General features: G+C 42.3%; 1 protein-coding gene across 2 annotated transcripts in view; it reads right to left on the bottom strand.

Annotated features, from left to right (window-relative positions):
• Positions 1-7,799, bottom strand: part of ARHGEF6 (Rac/Cdc42 guanine nucleotide exchange factor 6) — a 94,225-nt gene extending 86,426 nt beyond the window's left edge. For both annotated transcript variants that reach the window (XM_030210111.1, XM_030210112.1), the window contains exons 1-3: positions 7,692-7,799; positions 7,051-7,252; positions 3,782-3,852 (exon numbers count right to left, since the gene is read on the bottom strand). In XM_030210111.1, coding sequence (XP_030065971.1) covers positions 3,782-3,852; positions 7,051-7,249 — 270 coding nt within the window. In that variant the 5' untranslated portion in view covers positions 7,250-7,252; positions 7,692-7,799. The remainder of the gene's footprint in view (positions 1-3,781; positions 3,853-7,050; positions 7,253-7,691) is intronic.
• Between the last annotated feature and the right edge of the window lie 11,523 nt (positions 7,800-19,322).

The raw sequence follows: 19,322 nt of genomic DNA, 5'->3' as shown, positions 1-19,322 counted from the left end.
TGAGCCTGTCCCTTTCAACCTCAATTCATGCCTCTAGTTCTACCACCTTCCCGTCTTCGGAAAAGGTTTGTTTGCGGATTAATACCTTTCAATTATTTGAAAGTCTGTATCATATCACCCTGTTTCTCCTTTCCTCCAAGGTATACATGTTCAGGTCGGCAAGTCTCACCTTGTACAGTTTGCAACGCAAAATCCATACCATTTTTGTAGCTTTTCTTTGCAACGCTTCCAGTCTTTTTGCATCTTTACATTAGGCACCTAAACTTAGGTATATGAACTGCAGATGTAAACCTAAGCTCCTAAGACATAGGAGAATTTTTATCTGAAAATGTTCCTATATTTACATTCCTAATTTGATCTGGATGATATGGACAACCTCAAGACTTTATGCTTTATCCAAAATGTGAGGAAAACAGAAGAACAGTGGCCCTTGTAGACCCACAAACGAAGAAATCACAACAAGGCTGACAAAGAAAGGGGTCGCAGACAATGTCTGAACTAACTCCTTTATTATAACCATCCAGGACTCGACACAAGTCGTGTTTTGGCCCGTAAAGGCCTTCCTCAGGAGTCTTAATTTGGATGTATGTTGATGTTGAACTAAGTTCAATATGATACAGGTGGTGTTCAATATCTTCTTTGTCTTATTGGGATCCTCCTGCTCCTTGGAGGTCCCCTTTTTTTCTTCCCCATGCTCTTTTATAATAAAGGTGTTAGTTCAGAAATCGTCTGCTGCCCCTTTCTTTGTCACCCTTATTGTGATTGCTTCATCAAAAATGTAAGCCATTAGCGTTTTACCAAAAATAATAATAATAATAATAATCATCTCTAACTAAGCACATTTCCCTGGGACTTTTCTTCCAAAGGAACACAAAAAGAAAAACATATTTTTAGTTAAAACCAAAGCAGCCTCCTTTACAAATGAGAACAATCAAATGAACATAATCTAGAGACCATGGCGCTCATTTTCAAAGCAGATGGATGTCTCAAAATGCCCCAAAAAAGGTCCATCTGCCAAAAACGGTCAAACCTCTAATTTTCTAATGGCAGAATTTTGACGCCCTACACTGCAGTTTGTCCAAATAGCAAGGGGGTGAGTCATGGGCATGTTTAGGGTGGGAATAGGGAGTGCCCAAATATAGGACATCCAACAGCAATAACTGAATGGGAAGAAATGTCGAAATCAAAAAATAAGGGCATCCTAAGTTAGACCTGTTTCAATTATGTCCAGGGTATAAAAAGGTGCCGGGGGGGGGGGGGGGGGGGGGGGTCATGTAATGCTTCTGGGCTAAGCAGACGTCCCCACAACCAGCTCCGGGGGCATCTTAACAACATCTGCTTTTATTGTAATAATAAAGCTCCACCTGACCTCTAATTGCATCTTGTGGTGATCGTGATACCCTCCTGCTTTTCATTGGCTAATCGCAAGGTGCTTTTCTTGCATTATGATAGCTAGATCTTCTCGAGCAATCAGGGACAATCCTAAGACACAGGAAGCTAAGATGGCCGAGACACCAAAGGGCCCAATCTTTACCCTTCACAATGCAACAGTGCAGGAACTGACTAAAAGCTTAACAGCAGTCATGGATGACAAAATGTGAAAAATGTATGCGGCTATTGAGGAGATCAAGGAGGGATTTGAAATATATGCTAATAGGATCGAATGGTGGATGACCGCATTGCACAGCAAGAAGATCATGCTGATAATTTTGAGGAGCAGATCCACAGCAATGAGACATCAAATAAAGATCTGTTTGAAAGGTTAGAGGACCAAGAAAACAGAGGTAGGCGCAATAATTTACGTTTTATTGGCATCCCATCCTCCATAAACGATCAGGACCTAAGACATACTTTAGAGAAGTGGCTGCCGATTGTGTGGGCATGGCAGAACCTTCTGGAAGCCTAAAGATTGAACACACGCACCACCTTGGTCAGCACCGGGAGGGTGATAACAGACCGAAGGCTTTCACTACAACCACAGTGGGGGTTTTTTTTTTTTTTGAGAGACTGTTCCCAGAATCTAGCTTTCTATGTTATGTTTTAACAACCACACCAGCCTGGCTATTTTTGACGTTTCAAATCAGCTGGTGACCAACTGCTCCTGACGTAGCCATTTTTATACTGGCACAACAAGGCCATGTCAGGCATTTTATGTTGAATATCTGGGAGCTTTTAATCTACTAATAAAGACATTGTTTTTTACACGGTCTGCCTCATTGTTTTATTTCCCAAAAGTAGAAAGGGCAGCAATAATTCTTCCCATCCTCTCTGATCATGCCCTGGTTTCTGCTTTGCTCCAGTTTCATTTCTGTGCAAAGCAAGATGATACGGCGAATGTCCCCTTCACTGTATCATGATCTAGACTGCCACACTTTTTTGCAAAGTGGCAAGAATAACTATCATTTAATACCTCTGCCGATGTTCCCTCTGTCGCCTGAGGCAGACAAAGCACTGATGAGGGGGTATATCTCAGCACACATGACCCATAAAAAAATTTAAAAAAAGAAACAAGAGGGGGAAATCGTAGACCTCACCTGACACCTTAGGGAGTTTAGGACCCAGCACATACATTCACCCACATCTGCCCTACACCAAAAAATCCAGAACTTAAAATGCCATCTGAACCAATATTTGCACTGTAGTATGGAAAGAATGGCCTTCTCCCAAAAATTCACTTTCCACCAAACGGGAAATAAAACAGTTAAATTATTGGCCAGACTGGTCCACTCTTGTAAGACCAAGCATGTGATTATCAAAATAAAGGACAAACAGGGTATACTTTATACAAACAATTAAGACATTGCAAAACAATTTGCACTTTTTTTTTTTATAAAACCCTATATTCTGCCCATCCTAAAAATGAGGACATTAGGGCTTGCTTCTTCCACAATTTGAAGCTCTCAAGGTTGTCAAAGCACCAGGTGCAGCAGCTAAATGCCCCAATCATGCTGGGAAAAAACACTCGAGCAATCAAAGCCCTCAAATTTGATAAATCTCCAGGACCTTGGACCAGAATTCTATAAAATACTGAAGGGTGGCGTAGGAGCACCATTACAGGGCTTTTTTTGCCAGCCTCTAAGCCAGCCTCTATGCCAGCCTCAATGTCATACCCAGCTCAATCACAGCAGTATGCAGGTCCCTGGAGCAGTTTAATTGGGTGCAGTGCACTTCAGGCAGGCGGACCCAGCCCCTCCCCCCCCCACACCTGTTACACTTGTGCTGGTAAATGTGAGCCCTTCAAAACTCACCCGAAACCCACTGTACCACATGTAGGTGCCCCCCCCTTCACCCCTTAGGGCTATGGTAATGGTGTATAGTTGTGGGGAGTGGGTTTTGGGGGTGGGGGGCTCAGCACACAAGGTAAGGGAGCTATGCACCTGGAAGCAATTTCTGAAGTCCACTGTAGTGCCCCCTAGGGTGCCTGGTTGGTGTCCTGGCATGTCAGGGGGACCAGTGCACTACAAATGCTGGCTCCTCCCACGACCAAATGGCTTGGATTTGGTCATTTTTGAGATGCGCGTCCTCGGTTGCCATTATCGCCGAAAACCGGAGACGACCATCTCTAAGGTCGACCTAAATGTTGAGATTTGGGCGTCCCTGACCCTATTATCGAAACGAAAGATGGACGCTCAACTTGTTTCGATAATAGCGGTTTCCCCGCCCCTTCATGGGGCCGTACTGCGGGGACACCCTCAGGAAAACTTGGGCCCCCCGTTCGATTATGCCCCTCCACGTGTAATATACAAGCCCATACTTTTTCGTTCAATAACAGCAGACTTACCACAGTATAGTAATTCTTCGTAAGTTGAATAGTTTCAGGTGCTTTCAACGCCTTGGGGGACAGAGGTTTATCTATGCAAAACATGCAAATGAATTAAAGTTTTCTCTAAACCATTGTTACCTGATCAAAAACATTTCAGTATTCATTTTATTGAAAGAGACAGCAACAAAACATTTTGGATAAAAAGTGTAGCACCGCTGTATAGCAGAAAAAGGAAAGAGAAAATATTTGGCAGCTGAATGGGGGTGTACTTTTGCACTGGAGTCAAAAGTGCTTTATTTAGCTGTAACAGTCCAGGCCGTCGCAGGCAACCTGTATGAATCGCAGCTGCCAACAACAAGTTTGAAAATTTTTGTCAGATCGTGCACACAGCCTTTTTAAAGGTAGAGTGACTTCGAATAAAGGATTGGTCAATAGAACACTCTTCAAAGAAATACTGATATTACCAGAAAATATATACATGGTGTAACAGACTCCTGATGCAGGCCAGTTGGGCCGAAACACAGCTGTGTCGAGTCATATTACCATATTACCATAATAAATCCATTCAGTTTTTTTACTATTGATGTGTCATCTTTTTTCATTTTTTCTATTCGTCCATAGTTCTGGTTTTTGCAGTTCCTTCTATTTATTTTTTGTTTTTAATTTTTATTTTTATTCTTTATCTTCCACTGTTTCTTTTTTGTTTTTTGGATATTTTTTCTTATTTTTTTGCGTCATCTTCGCTGTTTTTGATCACTTATTTAGCTGTAAACCATCTGATGAACAGTTTAATACAGTCAATAATCCTGTATCTACGAATTAATAGACTGTCTCCTTTAAGTGGATCCCTTTGCCTCTACAAAAAAAAAAGAAGGTAAAGGGGATCTAGATAGCACCCAGACATAGGAATTTGAAAACCTTTGCTTATTTAACTTTATGTACCAGCTTCTGGTGCCCAATAATGGTCCATTTAGATCCTGTTTCATTTGTGTATATGCAGATTACATACATAAAAGCCCTGGATACAGGAAATTACACAATAGAAAGCCCCAGACAGGGTGGGGAGACACCTTTATAAAGAGCTTGAAATGCATCAGAAAAAAAGCAGAGAACTTGCAAGCTGAATAGTGAAATAACTGGTCTCGTTTTACAACCGAATCATTTAATCCAATCCAAAGTGCATAAATAGGTTAAAATTTAACTTACTAGGATGTTTCAAAGTGAATCTACATCATAGCTTCTGTTTATAGCACGGGTGGCTCTTTACACATGGCCCAGTTCACCCTCACTGATGCAGTGGGCATCGACCACAAAGAAGACAGAAACGCAGGAAGAAGCTACCTAGACGACTAATAAATAAACTGAGTGCCCTCAGTGTGGGCTCTAAAGTGACTGAATGAGTTAGAAACTGGTTGAATGGAAGACAATAAAGGGTAATGGTAAATCGAGCTCATTCTGAGGAAAAGGATGTTACCAGTGGTATGCCGCAAGGTTCAGTTCTTGGGCCGGTTCTTTAACATTTTTGTAAGCAATATTGCGGAAGGGCCGTCTGGTAAGATTTGCCTCTTTGCAGATGAGACCAAAATCTGCAATAGGGTAGACACTCTTGATGGTGTTGATAAAATGAGGAAGGACTTAGTGAAGCTAGAGGAACAGTCTGGAATTTGGCAGCTTAGCTATAATGCTAAAAAATGCAGGGTCATGCATTTGGACTGCAAAAACCCGAGGGAACGGTACAATTTAGGGGGTGAAGAACTTTTGTGCACGAAACAGCAGTGGGATTTGGATGTGATTGTTTGTGATTTTAAGGTGGCCAAACAAGTAGAAAAGGTGATGGCAAAAGCTAGAAGGACCTGTCTCAGTTATGATCACAATGTTCTACGTAAAATGGCCCTTCACATCTTCTGCCCCTGGTCTCTACAGCCTCAGAGTCATAGTTGCTGATACTATTTGTCAATAAAAACAGTGCCTATGGTTGAAGTGTCGATGACTAGCAGCAAGGCTCACAAGTTCCAAACTCATAGTAACTCAATTCCTTTGTGCATCTGTCACTATGTGTAACATAGTGCATATGGAAAGGAATGGCCAGTAGAAAAAGGGAGGTGATGATGTCCCTGTATAAGACTCTGGTGAGACCTCGTTTAGAATATTGTGTACAATTCTAGAGACCACACCTTCAAAAAGATATAAACAGGATGGACGGTCCAGAGGGTGGCTACTAAAATGGTCAGTGGTCTCAATATGAAGGTGAGAGAGAGAAGGAAAATGGGAATTGATATACCGCCTTCCTGTGGTATTTTGTAACTACATTCAAAGCAGTTTACATATATATACCAGTACTTATTTTGTACCTGGGGCAATGGAGGGTTAAGTGACTTGCCCACAGTCACAAGGAGCTGCAGTGGGAATCGAACCCAGTTCCCCAGGATCAAAGTCCGCTGCACTAACCACTAGGCTACTCCTCCACTCAGGGGAGATATGATAGAGACATTTAAATACCTATGTGGCATACATACACAGGAGGCAAGTGTCTTTCAACTGAAAGGAAACTCTGGAATGAGGGGGCATAGGATGAAGGTGAAATGGGATAGACTCAGAAGTAACCTGAGGAAATACTTCTTCATGGAAAGGGTGGTGAGAATTTGTGGAACTGCTTCTCGGTGGAAGTGGTAGAGATGAAAACAGTGTCTGAATTCAAGAGAGCTTGGGACAAGTGCATAGATCTCTAAGGAAGTGACAGGGAGAACAGATGGCATGGATAGGCAGACTGGATAGGCCATATGGTCTTTATCTGCCTACAATTTTCTATGTTAATACTATGAACTATACATGTCACTTGGTGAACCCAAGCACAGCAACTTACGCCTGCCGCTGACATAGCATCAGAGGATGCACATACGCATGACCTTACGCTAGTATTCTCTAATGGAACCATGGCGTCAAGATGCTACTACTACTACTACTTAACATTTCTAAAGCACTACTAGGGTTAAGCAGCGCTGTACAATTTAACATAGAGGGACGGTCCCTGCTCAAGGAGCTTACAATCTAAGAGACAAGTGAACAGACAGTCCGATATATATATATATATGTATATAGAATTGGCATTAAGCGCAGAGCATTGGGGCACCTAGACTAAAGCTCCCATTTGTAGAACTGCCCCAAAACTTTTAAACAAAACACTGGTTATGGTATATGCATTTAAAATACTCTTAATAAAGAAGTGGTTTGAATGCTATAGTCCCAGCCCCTTTCTGCTAAGAAGTGCTATACGAGGTTCCACTTACCAGCACATTTGATTTCTCTCACGTAGTTATTGGGAAACCAGCCAGTTTTCCCGTTCAAGGTACCTTCCCACCAACCACCTTCTTCTACCCTGGTGACATAAATGATGTCTGCTTTGCAGAATGACAGTTCGTCTTCATTGGTCTGCTTAAAATTGAACCTTGCCTTCACCACCATCTGATAGCCACCATTCTCAGTCATCTCCTAGAAATGTAACAAAAACAAGGAGCGATAGATACATTCAAAAAAGAATCATAAGCATCAATCTTCTGACCCCTCTCCTCCTCTGTCAAGCTTCTCCCCACCCCCACCTTCAGTTGAGCATAAAGTGATTGATGAAAAACCTTCTCAAGGACAGGGCTCCCAGTCCCCCTCCTCCCTCCCCTGCATTGTACAAAGGCTGGAAGAGAAACCGCCGAGGCTAAACATAGTGCTGTCTCCTGACACCAGCTTCCCCCTGGACTTTGGCTGTCCTCCTTCTCCCTTTTTCTACTCCCTGCATCAAAGCACATTGCCTTGGTCACAAACTCAAACTCCAGCAGTGATGAACACCCAAGTCTGTGTCTCCTCTGTGAAAAACCTAAGGGGACCCCTCACAAATGTATCCAGCTTTTAAACATTTGAAAGATTTAATATAAAATACCACAGCTTCTGGCTGTCTCGAGCGCTTCTGAAGAGCGTGATAGGCCTTGTGAGGTAGTCTTGGACCCGGCAGAGATGTTATGTGGCTGTGATAGGCATGAACATGATCTTTCTGAGCCTAGATTTGTCAGAACACAAAAGACAAAAGAAAAAAAAAAAAAAAAAAAGAGTATCAGATTATTCAGTTTAAAATAAGGTTGCCTCCAATTCATTAAAGATATTATGGGGTAATTCTATAAAGTGGGCACTAATATTTATAAGCTGATTAAATGCATATATGATTAGAATAATGATGCATACACCTCTTGTACAACACCAAAATTCCACCTCAGCATTAGTCTGTAAAAACGCGCATCTGTTACACAGCGCATACTTAAGAGATGGGCATACACATAGCCGGAGTCTGGGTGGCGCATGGATGGGATTCACACTTACTTGTGTATCTCCAGCATTTAGGCCAGCTTAAGTGCTCACACCTATATTTTAGGCACCTATTTTCCTTTACAGCAGAGGTGGGCAACCTCAGTTTTCGAGAGCCACAACCCAGTCGGGTTTTCAAGATATATATATTGAATGTGCATGAAATCTATCTGCATACAATGAAAGCAGTACATGCAATGAATCTCATGTGTATTTATTTATTTATTTGTAGCATTTGTATCCCACATTTTCCCACTTATTTGCAGGCTCAGTGTGGCTTAAATAGTTCCGTAATGGTGATTACCAGTTCCGGAAAAGAGAAATACATAGTTAAGGTAGAGAAGGCAGAATGGATTAGGTATTCAGGTAAAGACAGTTCATTTTATAATGAGATATGAAGGTATTGGATTAAACTTCATTCATAATAAAAATTAGCTTGAACAATCAGGAATATTAAACTTCGAAACATGATAAAATCGATATAAACAATTAGGAAATAAAGAGTTACGTTCTGTGTATATCCGGTGTACATTTTGTTAACTGACATTTAGGATGAATTACTGTGGTATGCTTTCTTGAATAAATTGGTTTTCAATAGTTTACAGAAGTTTATTATGTCGTAAGTAGTTTTGATGGATTTTGGTAATTCATTCCAGATTTGCGTACTTCTATAGGAGAAACTCGATGCATATGTTAATTTATATTTTAGTCCTTTACAGTTGTGAAAGTCATTGTGAAAATCTTGAAAACCTGACTGGGTTGTGGCCCACGAGGACCGAGGTTGCCCACCCCACACATAGCCGGAGTCTGGGTGGAGCATGGATGGGATTCACACCTACTTGTGTACCTCCAGCATTTAGGCCAGCTTAAGTGCTCACACCTATTCAGTATTTCTCTTATTTATCTAGTTTCCCCTGTACTCTTCAACCTGGGAGTCAGTCTGTGGTTTTTCAGACCTATCCAAATCTCAATACGACTAAGGGGCAGGTTTAATAAAGTGCGCTGAGCAGTTACCACAGGATTTAGCACAAGTTAATCATTTGCACTGGCCCATGCTAATGGCTACCATGCACAAAAAAAGCAGTCAACACTCTAAAAATTTGATTCCAACTGCTTAGCAAAGGATGGGATTGGGGCTGGGCAGGTTATGGGCGGAGACTGGGTACGAACTGCGCATTCCTGTTAAGGTTAAGGGGCTGTCACTTGTGCAGTCAGTAGCAAAAGAGAGGGTCCGAAAGTACACAAATCAAGACAGCAACAAAAAAAAGAAGCACAAGAGCCTTCAAGACTGGCACAATAAGAGAATCCTTAATACAATATACCCGACACGGGCCGTGTTTCAGTGCAAAAATGCACCTGCCTCAGGGGTCATATTAACATCTTCTGCAAAGGTATATAAAATCCAAAATGCTCCTTCTAACAGCACTGCGTCAAGGTAGACAGCAAGACAGACCAAATGCGTCTAAACGCAATAATGGATTCCAGCAAACTGCAGTTAGTGTGGGTGCCTTAAGAGGAGGTGTTACGTGCAACCATGCTAACTGTGAATGAACTTAACATGTGATAAGGAACTCTTCTGCATGGTAACTGTTTTTGATTTATTATTGCAAATTGCCTTGTTTTTTCATTTTATAGATGTAAGGTGGCATATTAAGTCCTTAAATAAACTAAACTGCAGTGAACCTGCTGGACACATCCATTGCACTTACCACACATTAAGTTTTGCTGGTAAAGCGCAGTAAATGCAAAACTCTACCACACTTTAGTAAATAGGTCCCTAAATTTCACTAATACAAACTTTTACTTGTAGAACACGATTTTGTCAATAAGTTTGCATAGATGCTAAAAAGTTGAAGTTGAAGGTCTAGCACTGAGGATATTTAGAAAGCACAGATGTTCTCAAAAAGGTGGAGAGTCTGTGGAACAGTATGCCAGAGAATCTAGCCCATTATCCTGCTTCCAACAGTGGACAATCCAGATCATAAGTACCTGGCAGAAACCCAAACAGCAGCAACATTCCATGCTACCAATCCCAGAGCAAGCAGTGGCTTCCCCATGTCTATCTCAACAGTAGACTATGGAGTTTTCCTCCAGGAACTCATCCAAACCTTTTTTAAACCCAGATATGCTCACCGCTGTTACCACATCCTCCGGCAACAAGTTCCAAAGCTTAACTATTCGCTGAGTAAAAAAATGTTTCCTCTTATTTGTTTTAAAAGTATCTCCACGTAACTTCATTGAATGTTCCCTAGTCTTTGTGGTCTTTGAAAGAGTAAAAAATCAATTCACTTCTATTCGTTCTACACCACTCAGGATTTTGTAGAGCTCAAACATATTTCCCCCCTCAGCCACCTCTTCAGCTTGGTAAAGAGCCCTAAATCTCTTTAGCCTTTCCTCATATGAGAGTTCCATCCCCTTTATCATTTTGGTCACTCTTCTTTGAACCTTTTCTAATTCCGCTATATCTTTTTTATGAGATATGGTGACCAGAATTGTACATAATACTCAAGGTGAGTTTGCACCATGGAGCAATAATATTATATATATATATATATATATATATATATATATATATATATATATATATAAAATATATTCTTGGTCTTATTTACCATCTCTTTTCTAATAATTCCTAGCATCCTGTTTGCTTTTTTGGCTGCCACCACACACTGGGCAGAAGATTTCAGCATATTGTCTAAAATGACATCTAGATCTTTTTCTTCAGTGCTGACCCCCAAGGTGGACCCTATCATCAGGTAACTATGATTCAGATTATTCTTCCCAAAGTGCATCACTTTGCATTTGTCCACTTTAAATTTCATCTGCTATTTGGACGCCCGGTCTTCCTGCAATTTTTCCAGTCCGCAAGTGTTATAAAAACTTTGAGTAGTTTTATGTCAACTGCAAATTTAATCACCTCACTTGTCGTTCCAATTTGCAAATCATTTATAAATACGTTAAATAGCACCGGACCCAGTACTGACCCCTGAAGCACTCCACTATTCATCCTACCCTCTGTTTTCTGTCCAATAACCAATTCCTAATCCACGACAGAACATTGCCTCCTATCCCGTGACTCTTTAATTTTCTCAGGAATCTCTCTTGTGAACATTCCCAGGCAAGAACAGAAGTGCAAGCACACACTGGCGCCGTTCTTTTGCGCCTTAAGTATAAGCTTTTCAAACATTGGTTCATATTTAAAGCGCAGAAAAACAGGCGCCAGTGTGTGCTTGCACTTTGTTTTGTTCGGAATCGCACACATTTCTCACTGTCAGCATTTATAGACTGAACAGGCTTACTTCCACTTCTAAAAGAAGAAAAAAATGGCAGTTTAAACTTAGGAATTCTGAAGAAATCCTCTCTTCAAAATCTTCAGCACCACCCCTGAGTTGGCAGTAAGTTTCCAGTGCTAAGAGCAGCATTTGTTTCGGCGTTGTTCTCCAACCATTGGGAGGGAATACCAAATGGCCTCATTAACATTTGTTTGAGTACATTTAAATACATTTTCAGCCATGTTTGGCGTGCACGTTGTTTCCCACGCTAGAGCCCTCTGAACATTCTGCACACATTAACATGCGCACTAGTCCAGCGCTAATTGCCACTAATGCTGGCATTAGGTTTTGAGCATCGGCCCCTTAGTCAGCAGCTCTTATCCAGATTGCAGGCACTGTGATCTGGATAAGTGCTTTTCTATATTGGCCTGTTATTTTCTTCCTAAAATAGACTAAACAAGAGCATCCTCTTATAGACTAGCACTTTCCAAATTCTCCCTTGCAGTTTCTTTAAAAAAAAAAAAAAAAGGAATTTCAAGTGAACTGTCTCAGTCAGCCAAGCTGATGCTACCAGAGTGTTTACTGCACTAAATATAGTAATGTAATCATGGATCGCAAATTGTTGTCTCTGTCCCTCTCTCTCTCTAAATGAATGTTTGATGGCACAGATGCAATAACTACCCGCATGTGGAAAAAAAAAGAAACATGCCTGTAAGAGGTTGCCAATAAAACAAAGCTGCTTACTTTTAATGGGGCTCCTCCATAAACAGCAGGGTAATGCAGCCACACAAGTGGTGGTGATGTCAGACAGGGCTAAGTCTTTCCTGGGCATGTGCTGCAGTTCTCATGCTAATGCATTACTTCAGGGTCAGTCAGTTATTTATTTATTTATTGCATTTGTATCCCATATTTTCCCACCTATTTGCAGTCTCAATGTGGCTTACAATATTACGTAGTACAAAAAAGACAGAAGAAACCAGTCTTCGCAAGGAAATCAACAAGAAACAAAACAGCGAAGATGAGTAACAAAAACAAAAAACAAAAAAAATATAAAAATAAAAATAGATCAGAGATGCTGCGCCGATCTTTTCCACTCAACTTCGTTTCGAGTACAATTGAGCGCTATAGCTTCAATTTATTGACACACATATTGTTTTTACATTTGGATAGAATAAATAATCAACATACAGCAGAGAAGACTCCTGACGCAGGCCAGTACGGCCGAAACACAGCTGTGTCGAGTCCCTTTCTCCCTGCTACAGTTTGGCTAATAAAGTTGATTCTTCATTTTTACATCCAAAGTGTCGTCTTTTTTATGTAATTTTTGATTTTGATGGATTTATTTTTTAAATACATATTTTATGATTAATTTTAAATTTTAACGTTTTTAATATGTATTTTTTTATTTTTATATTTTTGGGGGTTTTTGTTTTTGTTAGTCATCTTCGCTGTTTTGTTTCTTGCTTACAATATTACAACATGACAGGCGTCAATCAAGCGTAAGTAAACAAATGAATTACATATAAAGAAATAAATGTAACATAGAAGGGTATAATCTATTCAGAAATCAGAAAACAGTCAAACTATCAAGCAAGTAGTAATGTTTTACAGTTCTTATAATTGATTAATTATGGTAAGCCTTATTAAAGAGATAAGTTTTTAGTTACAAAGCTGGAATGTGCTACAATTGGAATGAGGAAGGCTGGAGGGACTATGTGGTTGCATTATTCTGCTGTCTTTGGAGAACTTCTGTTACAGATAAGCAACTTTGCTTTCTCTGTCAAGAAGCAGGATAGCTGCAGGAATATAAATGGTAACTACAAAGCTGAGGGATGCTGTTTTCTGTTTTGACTTTTGGTGGCAACCTGGGGTATGGAATACAAGAATGAAAGAAGCTGCAGCCACCTAGGTGCAAGTTCTCAAGTACAGTCTTGCGGAACACACCGTCCAATCTGGAGGACTAATCAAAGCAGTAATGTTCAATAAAAAAGTGTGAATGGATGACCTGTTGGCAGTCCTCCAGACCTCCATAATTCCATAAAGGATGCTGTGCGTAAATCAGCTATTCATTTGAATTTAATCCCATGCATTGCCAAAAAATGTTCAAAACAATTTACAGTTTTAAAAATATGCAACAAAGAACAATTTAGTATTTATTGCATTTGGATCCCACATTTTCCCACCTATTTGCAGGCTTAATGTGGCTTACAGAGGTCTGTTATGGCATTGCACAGAATTGGAGCACTTTGATTTAGTCTGGGAAAGGGATGTCAGCCTGCTTGCAGCAGAAAGAAACGCAATCTAAAATCTAGATGGAGGTTTTGTGTTTAGAGATAGGGGTGGCCCAGTCTGTTACAATCAAACATGCATTTCCTATGCTCTTTTGAGACATGTGGAGGGGCATAATGGAACAGAAACGCCTATCTCCATGGGCGTTAATCTCCGAGAACGGGTCCGTGAAGGGGCGGACCAAACTGTATTTACGAAAAAAATAGACGCCCATGTTTTATTCGCCAATGTGTGAGCTGGGCGTTTTTGCTTTTCAGCGATAACGGAGAATGAAAGCGCCCAGCTCAAAAACGAATAACTCCAAGGCATTTGTTCGTGGGAGGGGCCAGGATTCGTAGTGCACTGGTCCCCCTCACATGCCAGGACACCAACCGGGCACCCTAGGGGGCACTTTTACAAAAACAAAAAAACAGGTAAAAGAGCTCCCAGGTGCATAGCACCCTTCCATTGTGTGTTGAGCCCCCCAAATCCCCCTCAAAACCCACTGCCCACAAGTCTACACCATTACTATAGCCCTAAGGGGTGAAGGGGGGCACCTACATGTGGGTACAGTGGGTTTGGGGGGGTTGGACGACTAATAAGCATTAAGCAGCACAATTGTAACAGGTAGGGGGGATGGGCCTGGGTCCACCTGCCTGACGTCCACTGCACCCCCTAACAACTGCTCCAGGGACCTGCATACTGCTGCCTGGGAGGAGGGTATGACATTTGAGGGTGAAAATAAAAAGTTGTGAAACATCATTTTTTTGTGGTGGGAGGGGGTTAGTGACCACTGGGGGAGTCAGGGGAGGTCATCCCCGATTCCCTCTGGGGGTAATCTGGTCATTTAGGGCACTTTTTGGGGCCTTATTCGTGAAAAAACAGGGTCCAGGAAAAGTGCCCTAAATTCTAGCTACAAACGCATCCATTATCGGCGAAGGGCGCCCATCTCTGTTCGGGTGATAACCACGCCCCAGTTCCGCCTTCGACACGCCCCCGTCCACTTTGTCCGCATCCGCGACGGAGTGCAGTTGAAAGCGACCCAAATTCGGCTTTTGATTATACCGCGTTATTCGTTTTTGTGAGATAAACGCCCATCTCCCGATTTAGGTCGGAACTTGGGCGTTTTTCTCGTTCGATTATAAGCTGGAAAGTAACACAAAAAGAGATCTCCTGAAGTCCAATGAAAGAGCCATTGTGGTCTGATGCATATACTGTTTTGGGGGGAAATGGGTAAGACAGTGGAATGGATGAGTTGGAATTCTGACATCACCTTGGGTAGGAAGCTCAGGTGAGTGCACTGGACTACATGGTTCAAGTAAAACTGTGTATGGAGGGTAGTGCACGAGAGCCTGTGGTTCACTAACCCTTCTGGCAGAGGCAATGGCTCCAAAAAATACCAGCTTCCAGGTGAGGAATTTTAGATGGCTTGAGCAATTGATTTGAAGGGTGTTCTCATGAGTAAACAAGGCCAATGTTGAGGTGCCAAGCTGCTGGTACAACACAGATTGGTGACTTTGTATTCCAACAGATGTATTGAAACTGGTTTTCCATTTACAGGGTCATAGTAGGTTGCAATGACATGGATATGCATCCTTACAGAGTTTGTTTTCAGCCATGAATTGGACAGGTGGAAGAGGCAATCTAATACAGCCAGAATAGTGCAAAGGAAGGGGTTATAATGCTTGTGTTTCCATCACTTGATAAAGTAAGAGCATTTGAACGATATGATTATCTTGTGAAATTGTTTCCGAGAGGCAAGGAGGATGTTTTAAATTTCCTGAGATAATGGCATGGTGGAGATCAGAAACCATTCAATATCTATGCTGTGAAACTCAGGAAATATTTAGAGTAAAAACCTTTTACCTTGTTTGTACACAGTGACCTGCTCCATGATGTTTAACATCAGGAGAGACTAAGGTCCTGATAAGCTGACAGGATGTTAGTGTCCAGTTCTGGTTCAGTGGGAAGTGAGTGAAGTATATCTTGTACCTATAAGCAACGATATTTAGGACCCATCTGTCTTTTGTGATGTTTTGCCATACTCCCCTGAAAAAAATGGAGGCAATCACTAACTGGGAAGTAATCAAAAACAAACAGTATTTTTAAGGTTAGGCGGGTTGGAGGTATCCGGTTGCTTCTTCTCTCTTGGGTTTTGTCTTTGTGGATAAGACTGAATTCTATTTTGTTGTGGTGATGAGGAATAGGGTTGGTACTACTAATATTGATAATATGATTAGTAATATGGCTTCTTCAAGAACATGGCCTGGCTCCTATGAGAAGTAGCAGATTGATCTTTCGGCCTAATGGATAATTCTCGTAGGGTAATGCAATGGTCCTTTATGTGGGTAACGGTATCTGACTTTTTCTACAATAAGACTGTCTCCAAGACACTGGGCATCAGCTAGGCAGTCATGCGTGTCTAGATCATGGGGAAGGATCAGCAGAGACTGATACTCAAGCGGGAAAGTACGAAGTATCTGTTCTACCCATGAGTGATTACACTGCATCATTTGTAGTTGATGAGCAGTAATTCTAGAGGTCAGCATTCCTCCTTGGAAGACTTCCCTTCTGATCATATCCAGTACTTGCTTGGCAGCATGTTGGAAGAGATATTGAGCCCTTGCTGATTTTAGAGCTGTCTTTACCACTACATCTGGTGGAAAAGCTGGGGGGTTTTTTTCATACCTGGGAGCTGGTTACACCTTTTACTTCACATCTTTCCATCTGGATCCTGTAGGTGATGGAATTCTGCCATATTATGGACTGTAAGTTTTGAAATATTTTGTTGACAGGGAGGGGTGCAAGCTCTCTGGGAGAATCAATGAATTTTAAGGTGCTCACGAAGTTATGTATATTGTCCAAAGTCTCTGGAATACTAATACTGTCTTCAACAGTTTACTCAAGAGGTTTGCATAAGAAATGCATTTCAGTGTAGGTTTTTAAATGAACTGGTTGGAATTTTGGAGAGAAATAGTCTACTCTCTGTGTCATTGAGATAGCGAAGTGAGTTACCTCCATCACTAACCTGATATTGTGAATGAGATCCTCAACATTCCTCAAGCAAGAAGAGTTCCATAGAGTTAGGAGAAAATGTGTTGTTTTGGAATAATTTCCAACTATCCTGTAGGAATATTTGGAGAAGCTGCAACACCTTCGAAGTCAACACTCAAGAAAAAGATTTAGGTGTCATTGTAGACAATACACTGAAATCTTCTGCTCAGTGTGTGGCAGAGGAAAAAAAAAAAGCAAACAGGATGCTAGGAATTATTAGGAAAGGGATGCAAAATAAGACCAAGAATATTATAATGCCGCTGTATCGCTCAATGATGCGACCTCACCTTGAGCACTGCGTTCAGTTCTGGTCGCCGTATCTCAAAAAAGATATAGCAGAATTAGAAAGGGTTCAAAGAAGAGCGACCAAAATGAAAAAGTGGATGGAAGTCCTCTCATATGAGGAAAGGCTAAAGAAGTTAGGACTCTTCAGCATGGAAAAGAGATGGTTGGGGGGATATAATTGAGGTTTATAAAATCCTAAGTGTTGTAGAACAGGTAGAAGTGAATCGATTTTTCATGTTTGCAAAAAGTATAAAGACCTGGGGAAACTCAATGAAATTACATGGAAATATTTTTTCACTCAAAAAAATAGTTAAGCTCTTGAACTCGCTGCCAGAGGATGTGGTAATAGCAGTTAGCATATCTGGGTTTAAAAAAGGTTTGGACAAGTTCCTGGAGGAAAAATCCATAGTCTGTTATTGAGATGGACATGGGGAAGGCACTGCTTGCTCCAGGATTGGTAGCATGGAATGTTGCTACTAATTTTGAGCAGGGACTGTCTCTTTGTATCAGGTGTTCAGCGCTGCGTGCGTCTGGTAGCGCTATACAAATGCTAATAATAGTAATAATAATAATTGGGTTTCTGCCAAGTATTTGTGACCTGGATTGGCCATTGTTGGAAGCAGGATACTGGGCTAGATGGACCATTGGTCTGACCCAGTATGGCTATTCTTAAGTTCTTAACATAAGGGTGCTCTGGTAGCTAGTTACTAGGGCCCGTGGAATAAAGGATGGGCATCATGCAAAGATATTGTACAGCTGAAGAGTTATATAAGGAGAGCCCTCCCCCAGTCTTGCAAGCAAGAAAAGTGGTAAATTCATGGCTCTTTAATTACCACTAGAGGCGGATTAAATTATTGTCGTGCAGCCTGCTCTTCCCTTGCCCAGTGGAATGTGTTTTTGAAGCTGATGTGGTTGGGGGATTATCAATAGTGAGGAGAACAGGCACAACAGGGTTGGTAGCAGGGGCGTATCTGCGTGGGGCCACAGGGGCCTGGGCCCCCGCAGATTTCGCCCTGGCCCCCCTCCCGCCGCCAACCCTCCCCCACTAATGTTGTTTACCTTTGCTGGCGGGGGACCCCAACCCCCGCCAGCCGCCGAGGTCTTCAAAGTTCTTGTTCGTCGTCCTCCGTGGCCATGCTGTACCCTGTTGATTCGGAGTCTGTCTGACGTCGCACCACGTTGTACACGCGTACAACGTGGTGCGACGTCAGACAGACTCCGAATCAGCAGCGTACAGCATGGCCACGGAGGAGGACGACGAACAAGAACTTTGAAGACCTTGGCGGCTGGCGGGGGTTGGGGTCCCCCGCCAGCTGAAGAATTATTTTTAAAAGCAGGCGGAAGCGGACCTCGGCTGGCGGGGGTTGGGGTCCCCGCCAGCAAAGGTAAACAACGTCAGCGGGGGAGGGTTGGCGGCGGGAGAGGAGGTGGAGAGAGTCGTTGGTGGCAGGGGGGGGCTCTGGCAATGGCGGGGGGGTCGGTGGTGCCGGGGGGGGGGGGGCTAAATGTGCCCCCTCCCTCTGGCCCTGGCCCCCCCTACTGCCAGAGTCCAGATACACCCCTGGTTGGTAGTGGGCAGACAATGGTTCCTCAATTGAACAGAGCAGGGGCGTAGCCAGACACCCAAGTTTGGGTGGGCCTGGACCCAAGGTGGGTGGGCAAAACTCCACCTTGTCCTACAAGTGATTTGGTTTCTCCCTCTCTCGCCTGCATGCCATATGGTCTTTCAAACATCCCCTCTCTCCCCCGTATACCTTTTAAATAGCAGATTTTCATCGGTAGCAAACAGTTGTTGGGAGTTTTTGGCTGGTGGGGCTTGGGGTCCCTGCCAGCCACATTATAGGTGTGCTGCTACTTGGTGGGCCTGAACCTAAAGTGGGTGGGCCTGGGCCCACCCCAGCCCACCCTTGGCTACGCCACTGGAACGGAGTCACACTTCTTTACGTGGATTTGCTGCAAAGTTGGAGGAGGAGAAAATGAAATGCCTTGGTAATAAAAGAATATACTTAGTGATATTTTTGGTAAGCTCATGGGGTCTGCACGTTAGCTTTTACTCAACCCGATGCTACACCCATGGTTGTTTCTGTGGAGCATGTTACAGCAGCTCTTTTTGGTGTGGAGGCTTTTCAGGTCAACTGTGTTTATTTTACTTTGCTTTCCTGGTGGTTTTATGTTTGAATCAAATGAAAACATTGTTCCTTTTCTTAGGTAATCTTCTTGTATCATATTATACTTCGGGGGGGGGGGGGGGGGGTTGGGTCAGGAGAGCAGAGTCACATTCGTTCTGTCCAAACAAATAAAAATGACCAATGAACATGAACTGACACACCAGT

Source organism: Microcaecilia unicolor, chromosome 7 (assembly GCF_901765095.1).
Source record: "Microcaecilia unicolor chromosome 7, aMicUni1.1, whole genome shotgun sequence".
NCBI lineage: Eukaryota > Metazoa > Chordata > Amphibia > Gymnophiona > Siphonopidae > Microcaecilia > Microcaecilia unicolor.
The sequence above is the reverse complement of the archived record's forward strand: the minus strand, read 5'-3'. Positions and strand labels throughout refer to the sequence as shown.